This window comes from Micromys minutus (genome assembly GCF_963924665.1).
Source record: "Micromys minutus genome assembly, chromosome: 29".
Lineage (NCBI taxonomy): Eukaryota > Metazoa > Chordata > Mammalia > Rodentia > Muridae > Micromys > Micromys minutus.
This window is the reverse complement of record NC_137964.1, coordinates 30,096,779-30,110,420: the sequence shown is the minus strand read 5'-3', so window position 1 is coordinate 30,110,420 and position 13,642 is coordinate 30,096,779. Positions and strand designations below refer to the sequence as shown.

The following is a 13,642-nucleotide window of genomic DNA, read 5'->3' as shown; positions in this document are numbered from 1 at the left end:
GCCGCTCTGTCCTTAGAACCGCCCCGTCCGGTGCTTACTGTGGTTACGCAGCCAAGGTCAAGTTCAAAGGGTAAACAAGATACCTTCTGAGGAGAATGCCTGTGTTTCACACAGAGTCTTGAAGGAGTCATCTCACATCCTAAAGGCTTTTAAAGAGCTGGCAGGTTGGCTTAGTAGACAGGGGTTGCATGCCACTGACCTTGATAGCTAAGTTCCATCCCCAGGACCCATATGGCAGAAAAAGAAAACTGATTTCCCCCTCGAAGCATTTTTACAAGGCAGAAACATCTGTGGTGGAGACCATCTTTGGAAACCTCCAGAGTCTTCTGCGAGGTGCTGAACACGGACCAGGGGCATGCTGAGCCACCCCTCAATGAGGCCAACACTGGGTTGCTTCCGAAGAGCAAACCCTGTGACTTAAGAATGTGCCACAGGACCAAACGCAGGTTCTGGGTGCCCAGGGATCGGAGCCATGAGCACCTCCTAGGCCTCCCTTGCTCCCTCCCACCTTGAGTATCTTAGCCCTCAACCTCCCCATCCCTCTCCATTCTGTTCCTGCATCCTTCAGAGAGAGATGGGGCACCATCCGTTCTCCGCTCTAGGTACCCGGAACCCTTGCGTTTCTTTCCCCGTAAAGGGCCTTCCCTGTCCCAGGCTGACTCTGAAGCCCATAGTCTGGTTACTGCCCGTGACAGCCAGCACAGGTAGAGAGCATCCGTGTGTGTGTGTGTGTGTGTGTGTGTGTGTGCATGAGTGCATGTGTGTGTGCTTGTGTGTGTGTGCATGCATGCATGCTGTACATTAGATGATGCACACCCAGTGTTGGAACATCCCTGGCTACATCTGAGTCTCAGAGAGACCTGAATTCTAACCTAGGCTTTGCTACTAACTCAACAACCTTTAGCAGATTCCCTTGACCCCTGAGGTCTTGGTCTTTGGGAAGAAGCCTCTGCCGTGCCAGTCTCCGGAGGCTGGTACTGAAGACAATAGGCAATGTGATGGCAGAAACCTCCAGCCTCATACAGTACACGTGCTGATATTTTTACCCCACAACCATCCACCCTGCCTCCCCCATTAACCACACAGCCACCCCCCTGGTATGCTGCATGACAGATTTGGAGAAGTGACTCAATGTGAGTCTATTTTGGGGGCAGAAAATACACATCCGCGTATTTAGAACCTTGTTAGAACAAAAACTTTGAAAAGCATCCAGCCCAGAGATGCTCTGCCAGAATGCGGGTGTTCTTTTTTAGTCCCCTCCCTCCCTCTCCCCCTCCCTCTCTCCCCCTTCCAACTCTCCTTCTCTCCCCTTTTGCATTCTAATGTGTTTCTTGGGTTTCTTTCTTAGTTTGGAATCATTAGGAAGAAAAGGATTATCTGTCTGTTGAATAGTGGGAATTTTGTGTTTAGTTTTTTTTAAGATTTTAAATTATGTATACATGTGTGCAGTACCCACAGAAGCCACAAGGGGGCGTTGTATCTCTTGGAGCTGGAGTTATAGATTGTTATAGACCTCCATGTGGGTGCTGGGAATGGAACTCAGTTCTTCTGCCAAAGCAGCAACTGCCAGCTCCTGGTTTTGTTTTGTCTAAAGATGAAAAGTCTTGATGAAAACTGGTTTTTTCTTTACAGTCTCGGGTTTCCTGAGCCTCTTGTGCTGAGTCCTGGGTCTTGGATATCCTCCTCAGCTGTGGAGGCTACGGGGAGACACTCAGCCTATAAAATGCTTATAAGTGTGAGATCCTGAGCTCCTTCCTCAAAACCCACATTTTAAGAAAGCTTGACTGGGTATGGTGCCCCACCTTTAATTAACCCAGTGCTCAGAAGACAGAGGCTGCATTTAAATGTGGCCAGGGATGTTCCAACCAACACTGGGCATGCATCTTCTAAGGTACACCATGCATGCACGCACACACACCAGCACACACAGATGCACATACATGAACACACACATGTACACATGTTCCCATAAGCACATGTACTTGCCAACACACGGTGTCCACTAATGCCTCGGATCAATGCCAAAAACAGTTTCCACTTTTCCTGAAAATGTGGCTCGTGGCCCAAAAATGTCTAAGAATGTCCCTCCACAGCAGGAGAGCGCTAGGAAACAGGCCAGCATTGCAGAACCTTCTACTGACATATCATCTGTCTATGCAGGCTGTAAAGTACGGCCACCAAGCACCCAGAATGAAATATGACTCACACAGGCGAGGAACCATGTTTTAAATTTTCATGCAAATGTGCACTGTAGGTTGTACATATTTCCCATACACCCCAATCCTCTCCTCACATCTGTCCCCTAGACAGCCTCAATCCTTCTTTCTTGCCATTTATAAATATGTGACTTTATGTATCATTATAGAATTTAGGAGCTACAAATGAGAGAAAACATGGGATGTTTGTCTTTCTGGGGTCACCTTATATAACCATCACCCCTTGTACCCATTTTCCTCCAAATGATGTGACTTCATTCTTCTGTATGGCTGAAAAGTCTCCTCTGAGTACCTACTATGTGCATCCCACATTTTACCTACTATGTGCCTCTTGTATTTTACCTACTATGTGCCTCCTGTATTTTACCTACTACATGCATCCCATACTTTACTAAGTCCTCTCTTCTTGAACACCAAGTTTTATATTTATTTTAGTTTTAATTTGTTATGTATTTATATTTTAATTTTTAATACTTTCATGTTTATATTATTTAATTTTAGTTTATATTTAATTTGTTTATTATATATCTATATCTGATTTTATATTTATATTATGTTTCTACATTTATATTATTTAATCTCAGTTTATATTTAATTTAATTTTAGTTTATTATAATTAATTTTGGATTAGTATGGCCACTGAGAGAAATGGCTACCATACTGGAGAGTACCAGTCTAGCTGCCAGCTTCTTGGATAGGTCCAGAGACAGAAACGCTAGCTTTCAGGCCCCACCCTTGCCTGATGAACCAGCACCCTCACTTTAACAGAGTTGTCTCTTATTCTGCATGTTAAAACTTGAAAGGCCAGGAGGCCTGGTCTCACGGTCACAGTGTCCTTCCTTCCCTCTCTCCTTACCGATGAGGCTCCCCAAACTCTGTAGATCTCTTGTCTTCTCAAGTCAAACAAGATCTGAAGACATTTGAGTTTGCAAGGATGGTGCCTTAGTTAGGGTTTCATTGCTGTGAGAAAACACCATGACCAATGAAACTCTTACAAAGGAAAACATTTCATTGGGGCTAGCTTACAGGTAGCAGACTGGGTGTATCTTGAGCATATGAGCCTCACACACCTGCCCCCATGTGACACACTTCCTCTAGCAAAGTCACACCTACTTCAATGAGACCACGCCTCCTAATAGTACCACGCCCTATGGGCCAAGCATACGGGTCTACCGGGCCATACCTGTTCAACCCACCACAGGCAACTATCATTGTGGTGAGTTATGGGTAAGTTGATGAAGTCTTGAAGAGTCCAGATGCATGATATAATAATACTAGAGAGAAGGTTCTAGAAGCAGGACCAATAAATTGAAGAGCCAGAGTAAGAGCTGGCCTCAGGAGGGGGCCGCAAAAGAACTCACAGCCGCCCATTCCTTTGTCCCAGGAGCTACAAGGTCCGGTTCAACAGCGTCTCCTCCTATTCTGACTCCCGAAAGTCATCGGGTGACGGACCTGACCTCAGAGACAACTTTGAGAGTACTGGACCCCTGGCCAATGTGAGGTGAGCAAGGTCATCCGGGAGTGGGATTGATCTTAGAGGGCACAGGTTGTCTGCAAGATGGTTCTTTGCTCTGGAGAAGTCCCCCTATGGTGTTTTCTCCCTTCCTCTGGGGCCTCTCTCTCTCTAACACACACTACCTGGTCTCCCATGTCTGAGGACACTTGTACCCAACAACCTCTGATGCTTTCTCTAACTCCCTCCCAGAGCCCATCACTGAGGTCTGCCCCGAAGGGCACCAGTCTCCAGATGCCACTGTCAGGACCACTTTCTCAAGTGGACACATTTTATACAGAGTGAAGGTCTCTGGAGAAGCCCCACTATGGTGACCCAGTGTTTCTCAGCCACCTGGGGTGATCCACACATGGCTGTGTACACCTGTTGTCCCTGCACTTGAGAAACTGAAGCAGGAGTGTGGCAAGTTCAAGGCCAGCCCCAGGCTACATTAGGAGATTCAAACAAAACCAACCCACCTGGTGGGGGGGGGGGGCATCCAATCTACCAGAGCAATGCCTAAGCCTGACTTGAAGAAATTCTATAGTTTGTCTAGAACTGGGGCTGCTGCCGCCATCTTTTCTTCTAAGCCCAGACAGCGGCCTCTACCGCAAAGCCAGATTTGAAAACTACTTCCCAACCCCATCTTTTCCTAAGCAGAGTCACATCCGTGAGACAGTTTGGGGGCAGGATGCATAACAAAGACAAGCATTTGGGGATCCGACGTGTGTTCGGTTTAGTGTTTGGAGAGAGAAAATAAGGACATGGAGTCTTGTTCTGGGTAATGGTCAAGACAAGGCCAGTGGTCTGTTAGTCCATTAGTCCACCTTCCAGCAGGCACGGACTTCTCCCACCTTGACCGGATGAGCCTTCTTAGTGACTGCTCAGAACCAGGCTCAGGGGGGCGCTGGACATAGAGCTCCTAGACTGAAGAACTGTGTCCGTGTTTTTACAGTCTTCCCGATTTTGTATGTGTCTGTAACTTGCGTATGTGCATTGCACGCAGGCACACATATTGAAGTGCACGCGTAGAGGTCAGAGGGCAGCTTCACGTGTGGGACTTCCCACCTCATTGGAAACAGGGTCTCTTCTTATGTCTGCATACTCCAAGCTGGCTGACATAGAGCACCCTGTCTCTGCGTCTTTTCTGGCTACGGAAATCCTTGGATTATGGGCACGTGTTGCCAGATTCTCTGGTCCTTACGAACACTTTGCCCACGGACTGAGCTTGTCTCCCGAGCCCAACGCTGTATCTTTAACACAGTCGTAAGCTGGCATTAAAATTGAATAGGGAGCAAGAAAACATCTTCTCCCTCTCCACATCCCTACACACAGCCCCACCACCACCAACATCAGCATCCCAGGCCAATAGACATGGCCTCATCCTTCTCAGCCAAAGCCCACGGTCCGCATTGGGTCTCACTTATGATGTGGAACGGCTCTTAGGTTTTGATATCAGGATGTAATTTTAGTATTACCTTCATATCTTAGGCAAAATTATATTCCCCTCAATCTCACCCCCCTAAAAATGCCCTCCCTTCTTCCTACTGGTGGGCTTGTATTTAAAGACTTGTACTCAGGAGCACGGAGAGAGGCTCAGTCTGAAAAGCTCCAGAACCTGAGTTCTATCTCTAACACCTATGTGTAAAACAGGAGTAGAGGCAGCTGTATGCAGCTGTAACCCCAGCGCCAGTGAAAAGAGACAGGAGGTCTCAGGTCCCCATGAGCAGCCCTGCCCCTCCCTAGATGCTGTTCTAGAGACACACCACTTAGAGTTCACATCTGTCCTCCATCCGAAGATGCACACACACCAAAAATAATTGTGCTTCATCGTTACGGTGATATTTTAATTTCAGCCATTAAAAATAGGCTGGCGTTTTTTGTTTTTTTTTCCTGTCTTTAAAAGAAAAAAAAAGCCAATAAAACGCAGGGCACCTTCAACTTCTTTGCTATCTGGCCCTGCAGATGAAAACTTAGTCACCTGTTGGTTTCCAGGTTTAAAATAGGAGCTTTGGACTCAAAAGTAGCAACTGTCATGGAAACACGACTCTCCCGGTGACTGTGACGCGGGCCCCTCAGTCCGTCCAGAAGTGTTGTCATGAGTCAGCCTCCTGATCTGTGGCTGGTGAACACAGGAGTCACGTGTCTGAGGGAGATGCTACAGGGAAAGGCTGAGAGAGGTTTATTAAAACTCTTGGTGCCGTCCTTCTTAAAACAAAATTGACTTGTCCCAGACGGAAGCATTCCGCTGAGATGCTTTTCTGTCGACCGGCTAACGAATAGAGGAGCGCCCGGTCCCACAGCCCATGTGTCCTGTTCATTGCCCTGCCTCAGAAATGACTAGAACTTTCTCTGGAAGCAGCAATCGCTGTTAGAGACCAAGGGAAAGGGTCACAAGAGCCCTTGGGGTTGAAGTCATCTTTCCACAGGAAAGTGGGTTTTTCATCGTTCTAAAAGCTGGGAGTTCAGCAAGGGGTAGGATCCTGCCTGCTTCTCTTACTAGCTTGTTCGTGACTACCTTCCTGTTGGAGAGGAGACTGACTTTATAGGACTATTACTAACCTGAGCCCTTCCTTTAAGATCCCATTTCAACTTACATTCCCATAAGGGTTCAAGACTTTGGTGAATCTCTAAGTACCGCTGATCAGCCCATGGTACCAGACACCCCACCTCCCACACTGCACCTCTTCTCACAAACCTTTTCTTTCCTCCTGCATAGGTTCTCAGTGTTCGGCCTGGGCTCTCGGGCGTACCCCCATTTCTGTGCCTTTGGGCACGCAGTGGACACCCTCCTGGAGGAGCTGGGAGGGGAGAGGATTCTGAAGATGCGGGAGGGGGATGAGCTCTGTGGGCAGGAAGAAGCTTTCAGGACCTGGGCCAAGAAAGTCTTCAAGGTATGGGGACACCGCCCCCACCCCGTACCCCAGACAGTGCCAAGCTGTCCCTGGAGGGGGAGGGGCATGGCTCAGTGGTGAGATGGCTTGATGTTAAGCTGTGTGCCTAGCATGGGAAAGAAGGGAGGTGGGAAAGGGAAGGAAGAAAGGAGACTAGGAAAAATGAAGGAGATGGGAAGGGATAGGAAGGGAAGGCTTTTCACCAACACACAAAGCCAGGAGAGAGCTTCAGTGAATTTGAGCAACGTCGACACACACTCTCCGTCCAGAATCCTGGGGTAACTGAGCACCCGCCCTGTAGCTTTTACTCTCTGTCCTGTTCACTGCCCTGGACTCTGTCCTCATCGGCAGCCCCAGAAGGAAAGGTTCTGTCATTGAGCTTGTGCGGAAGACAAAGGGGATGCTGAGGTCCAGGGCTCCATGGTTAGAAGGGGGAACTGTGTCTTGAAGCCTGCTCCTGGATATCCACTAGACATGGAGAGCCTGGGTGGTGGGGGGCGCATTCACATCTGAGAGAATTGTCTCTACATAACTCATCAGCCAGCCTTGATGGGGCATCCCAGAAGTTAGGACCCTAAAAAGCATAAACCAGTGGTTCTCAGGCTTACTAATACCACGACTCCGTAATACAGCCCCTCAGGGCATGGTGAGCTCCAACCATAAAATGATTTCATTTCTACTTCATAACTCTGATTTTGCTACTGACTCTTAAGCATCTGATATGTGAACCCCCCTCCCACCAGAGCAATTGCGACCCACGGGTTGAGAACCATTGCTCCTGGTCTCCTGTCCCAACCCCCCCTAGCCTGACTAGCCATTCATTTCTGTGTCTGTACATTTTCCTTCTTGTTTATTTCCTGGGGGTGAAGTTCAGTACCAGGTGACCTTTCATGACAGACTTCTTTCCCATATTGTAAAGTTTTTAAGGTTTACCCACATGTGTCAGCACCTTATCCCCTTTGTGTGGTCAAATAATATTCCATGGTATGATATTTTGCTTTTCTGTTTTTCTATTGATAAACATTTACAAATAGTAAATCAGCACATGGACAGGCATTAATAAAACTTATGTCTGAAAACTCTTAAATTCCACCGAAAAGTCGTCCCATAATTGTTTATGTCTCAGTCTCCATTATTTAAGAGGCTGAGGCAGGGGCATCACTAAAGCCCAAATGTTAAAGACCTTTCTAAATCTGTCTCAGGAAATGTTTACTAATGGTTCTGAGTAGTAACCATTAGGATTATTGTTTGCTGATAAAGCTTTGACCAAAAAGGAAACCAAAAAAAGTATATCCAGACAGTGTATACTAGCTTTATATAATTGTTTTAAACCTTTTGAAGAAGATGAAAGGAAATTCTATGGTATTTGCTTTCATTTTAATGTTAAGCCTCTGGGCACATGGGATTTAGTAATAATTGTCATCATGGTTGTGTCTTCAGTAGAAGGCCCTCAAGTCAAGGGTGATGGATGGGAGGGGTAGATGAATAGATTATAAATAAGTGTGGGTGGAAGATTAGTTGGAAATGGATAAATGAATGGGTGAGTAGAAAGGTAATGGTTGGGAGTGTGGATGGATGGATGGATGGATGGATGGATGGATGGATGGATGGGTGGGTGGGTGGGTAGATGGACAGGTGGATGGGTGGATAGATGAATGAATGGATGAATGAATGGATGGATGGACAAATGGTTGGATGGATGAATAGATGGATGGGTGAATACATGGTTGGATGGGTGATGAGTGGATAAATGGATAGATGGATGGGTAGATGGATGGATGGATGAATGGATGGATGGATGGATGGATGGATGGGTGGGTGGATGGTTGGATGGGTGGATGGATGGATGGTTGGATGAGTGGATTGGTGTGTGGATGATGGATGGATGGGATGGTTGGTTGGATGGATGGATGGATGGGTGGGTGGATGGATGGATGGATGGATGGGTGGGTGGATGGGTGGGTGAATGGATGGATGGATGGATGAGCTTATGAATACATGGGTGGGTGGATGGATTGATAGATAGAGAGATGGATGATGGTTGGGTGGGTAGATGAGTAGATAAATAAATGGATAATGGATAGATAACAGATGGATAGATGTTGTGTGGATAGATGGATGGAAGAAAGAGGTGGTCGGTAGATGGACAGATAGCTAGGTAGATAAATGAGTGGGAAGGTCAGTGGATGAGTGAATGGGTTTGTGAGTGGGTGGTGAAAGGAAGGATGGATATTTGGATTAATGGGTGGAGAGCAACAGAAGGGAATGAGAAGAGAAGAGAGAAAGAGAAGCGGGGAGGAAACCTCCATGCCATGACTTGGAGCTCCTAGGGAGGAGCTACCTAGGAAAAGTGATCTAACATCCAGGATAACTCTCTGTGGGCCACAGGCAGCCTGTGACGTATTTTGTGTGGGGGACGATGTCAACATTGAGAAGGCGAACAACTCCCTCATTAGCAATGACCGCAGCTGGAAGAGGAACAAGTTCCGCCTCACGTACGTGGCGGAAGCTCCGGAGCTGACCCAAGGTACCTGGCATGTCCTCTGGGACACCTTCATAATCTTGGGGAGGGTGGAGCTCCCTCAGGGGTGTGTGGGGACAGTAGCTGTTCACTATGGTCCTCCATTCAGAGAAGCCCGTGCACACGGACAGGCCACACTTCTGTCCCCACATGCAGGGGACTGCGCAACTGAGAGTCCCTCTGCATCCTCACCTCCGCTGCATGTGGTTCAGTATCTGTAACCACCTCACCAGCCCCACCAACACCTGCCCCCTTCTCTCATCCCTTCCACTCCAGAGGAAGCGCTGAAGGAGGGGTCTGGAGCGGTCTGGAGAAATGGCTCTGTTGGTAAAGTCTAGGCTTTACAGACACCAAGACCTGAGTTTCGTTCCCCAGAACCCAGGAAAGAGCCAGTCATCGTTGGCACATGCTTATAGTCCCAACACTGGGGAAGAGGGGCAAAAGAATCTTGGGGCTCACTAGCCTGCCAGCCTAGCTAGCTGGCTGACAGACCCTGTCTCAAAGGATCCGCTTGTGCCACACCTAAACAGACAGCCCTGATATTCTCTGCTTACACACACACACATACACATATGCACTCACGAATGCACACACACCTACCTATACACATGCCCCTGTGCACACACCATTACACATATACACATATGCGTGCCTACACCCTCTGCAACCATTATTTCTCTCCCCACAGGTCTTTCCAATGTTCACAAAAAACGAGTCTCGGCCGCTCGACTCCTCAGCCGCCAAAACCTGCAAAGCCCCAAATCCAGGTAGGAACACCTGGGTTTGCTCAGCCTCAAGTCCCTCTGCTCCCTACTGCCACCCATAGCCAGGAAGGAGAACTCAGACCCCAAGGACCAGCTATAAACTGCTGCAGGACCCCTCACCAGGTCTTAGGATTCCTGCCTTTCCTTCTCTGTACCCCAGACACACCGGAGACAGGGACAAAGGAGAGGTAGATGAAGAAAATGGGTTTCAGGGCGATCTTAGCACAGGGTCACCTGTGAATAAGCAAATGTTCTCTTTGGGCAGAATCTCTATCAGAAAATGCTAACCCCAGTATTTTCTTAATGTGGGTGATTTTTATCTAGAGCAGCAGATCTCGAACTGTGGGTTGTGACTCCTTTTGGCGGGAGTGGGGAGCGGGGTGTCAAATGACCCTTTCACAGAGGTCACCTTGGACTACTGGAAATCACAGAATGTGTTCATTATAATGCATAACAACAATAGTAAACTTTCAATTACAAGGATAGCAACAAAAATGATTCTATGGTTGTGGGTCAGCACACACAAGGAACTGTGTTACATGCTGTGCACACATTACAGCCAGCTCAGGAGGGTGGAGGACAGCCTTTGGGCGGCTGGCCTCGTTTCCCACCTGGTTTGGGGCAGAGTCTCTTTACAACCACATAAGCCAGAAGATCTGGCCCCTGGAGCTTATGTAGACCCTCCTGCTAGGCTTTCCGGATACATGTACTCTGCATTTGACTTTGTAGTTGTTCCGTCTGTGTGTGAATGTGTGCTGTATGTGTAAGTGTATTGGGTGTCTGTGTGTGTTGTGTGAGTGTGTGGTGCATGTGTGTGTGAGAGAGTGTGTGAATGTATGTGAGTGTGTGGTGTGTGTGTGAATCTGTGTTGTGTGTGTGTAAATGTGTGTGAGTGTGTTGTGTGAATGTGTGTTGTGTGTGTGAATGTGTGTGAGTGTGTAGGGTGTGTGTGTGGGAGTGTTTTGTGTGAGTGTATGGTATGTGTATGTGTATATGTGTGAATGTGTGTGTGAGTTTGTGAATGTGTGTGTGAGTGTGTTGTGTGGTGTGTGTGTGTGTGTGCACACGCACGCACAACCCCAGTTAAGTGCAGTGCTTGCCAAGGCCAGAGAGAGTGCCAGTACCCAGCAAGCTGGAGTTAATGGTGATTGTAAGCCACCATGTGGGTGCCGAGAACTAAACCTGAGTCCTCTCTGATGGCCACCGGCGCTCTTTAACCACTGTAGCATCTCCCCAGCCTTTCATTTGGCTTGCAGAGATCTGAGCTCTTAGGCTTGTATGATGCTTTTACCCAATGAGCTATCTCCCCAGCCCTAGAGTTTATCTTACTACCAAACACAGCCAAACACCTTGCTGTCTGATATAAAGTGCACTTGTCTTAGCACTTGGGGTTGTGGCTCTTGTTTTATGCAATGCTGGGTCTTGAGCCTGGGGTCTTATGTACACTAATCAAGCTTTGGACCACTGGACTGTATTTTAAATCTCAGCACTTGAGATAAAACCCAGTTAGCCCTATTCAGCAACACCCAAAGCAAATTCACTTCTTCCTAATGAGAGATTGGGATAGCCAAGGACACTGCCTTTGGGTCCCAAAGCCTTTATGCTCTTCTCCTTAATATATGAATTCCTGAGCTTTGAGATTTAATCACTGGAAATATCACTCTCAAACCCCAGCAGCAGTAGCAGCAGCAGAAGTTGCATGATCCTCACCAACATCTGTGCTGGGCTAGTTACAGCGCCACCAGTCTGAACAGGACATGCTAATATCACTGTGCTCAGAGCCAGCCCAGTCACCCTCTAAACCTGTGTCCTCACTGGGCTGATCACACCCAGACTGGCTGCCAGTCTGCACCTGTAAGTAATTTCTCAAGTCTCTGCACTCAATCCCTCTCGGAAAAATTTCCCCCTTTTTTTTTAATCAGTTACAACCCAGATAGACCTTTGAAATTCTTTTTCACAGCCCTAGGCACTGACCCCAGCTCTCTCACCAACAAACTGGGTCTTTCTGGCTTTGGCAAAGGCACTGGGTAGACAGTCGGAGTGCTGGAGAGATGGTTCAGTGGTCAAAAGCACCTGCTGCTCTTGCAGAGGACCGTGGTTCAGTTCCCAGCACCCACTCACAACGATATTCCAGTTCTAAGAGATCTGGCTCCCCCTTCTGGCCTCCATGGGCAGCAGTGCACATACGTGTGTTTGAAACATTCATAGACAAAATAAAAATAATTTTTTTTTTAAATGCTGGCAGTAAGCTTGCAAACTCATATCTGGTATACTCTGTCTTCCATACTGAGATGAGCCCTCTGGGCCGTTTCTCACCAGGAAGCAAAGGCCGCAATTTATTCTAACATGCTGTGTTGTATTAGAACATACCTCACACGTTAGATATGAGAAGTCACTCTGAGGAAGTGCCAGTGACTTTTCCAAGGTCACACTGACCTGGTTATCTGGCTGCCACTCCAAATGACTCCACAGATGGCCTCCATCACATTTGCCAGGCTGCTGTGACCATTGCAAATGAACCTCCTGAAGTTGCTGGCGCAATGCAAGATCCAGTCACACTTCTTGTCCCTCCCAGATTCCTCATGTCACCTGCAAGTTTGGCAAACATGCTTCCCGTGTGCCCTTCTGGGACTTTGATTAAAGAGGTCAATAGGACAGAACCCCTGAGCCTCTTGAACTGTCTCTCAAAATTCTTAGGCATCAACAGAATGTATCAGGCATCTTTGACCAATTAGCTAAATGTAGCATTTGGTGCACAGGGACATCTGATAGAAGAAAGGTTTTAAGCTTACTGAGGAGCCATGGATGTTGAAAAGCCAGTGCGTGGTTCTAAATAGCAAGGAAACCAGCCAATGGCCTTCAAATCTGCCCCTGTCCACTAACAGGAGGGACTTTACTCTAGCAAAACATTATTAACAAAGGAATATGCCAAGAAATGTTAGGAGATGGAATTGAGTTAACGTAGTTGTGAATTAGCAGAGAAAGGAACAGATTGTGCTCTTTTTAAGATAATGCCACTTTGCAGCCTGGAGCAATAGCCCAGTGTTTAAGAATCCTGGCTGTTCTTCAGAAGTTTGACCAGCACCCATGTAGTGGCTCACAACTGCATATAACTCCAGTTCCAGGGGACCTGGCGCCCTCTTCTGGCCTCTGTGGGCACTGCATGCATGTGGTGCATAAATGTACAGGTAGGCAAAACACCCATCCATGCATACATAAGGTAAAAGTGACTAAATGTGTTTTTAAGATAATGCTTTATAGAGTTTACATTTTTGAGTGGAAAATAACTCTCCCACCTGCTCAGGAAAAGGCCAAAGTAATGGCTCTCTGGCTTAGGAAACCATAAACAAGATCTCACAACTTTTTCCCACTAACAATCCTTAATTACAAAGTGCCAAGAGGGACTTAAATGGCCTTCGGCAGATGACCTGTGCAGAGCGACCCCACTCAGCATCCTGCCCAGAATGAACCTTGTGGTACAGGCAACGGTAATTAGGAAAAGCAATCAGTGCAGGTGTGATGGGGTGAGTATGGGCAGGGCAGAGACAGAAAGTTCTAGAAGTCAGGAGGAAAAAGAGAGAATGAAGGACTGAGATGAACTGCTAAGGAGAGTTAACTTCAGAAAAGAAAGGGAAGAACTAGCTCATGGGCACATGTGTTTGCGTGTGTGTACATATCTGTACCTATGTGTTCATCTGTGTATTTATGTGTACCTGTGTGTGCATGTATATGCCTATGTATACATGTGTGCAAGT

The 13,642-nt window shown here is 47.3% G+C and overlaps 1 protein-coding gene across 1 annotated transcript in view; it reads left to right on the top strand.

Moving 5' to 3' along the window:
• NOS1 (nitric oxide synthase 1) overlaps window positions 1-13,642 on the top strand; it is a 153,718-nt gene that overhangs the window by 125,767 nt on the left and 14,309 nt on the right. The window contains exons 17-21 of the mRNA XM_080941335.1: window positions 603-704; window positions 3,601-3,717; window positions 6,428-6,602; window positions 8,991-9,129; window positions 9,812-9,890. Coding sequence (XP_080797461.1) covers window positions 603-704; window positions 3,601-3,717; window positions 6,428-6,602; window positions 8,991-9,129; window positions 9,812-9,890 — 612 coding nt within the window. The remainder of the gene's footprint in view (window positions 1-602; window positions 705-3,600; window positions 3,718-6,427; window positions 6,603-8,990; window positions 9,130-9,811; window positions 9,891-13,642) is intronic.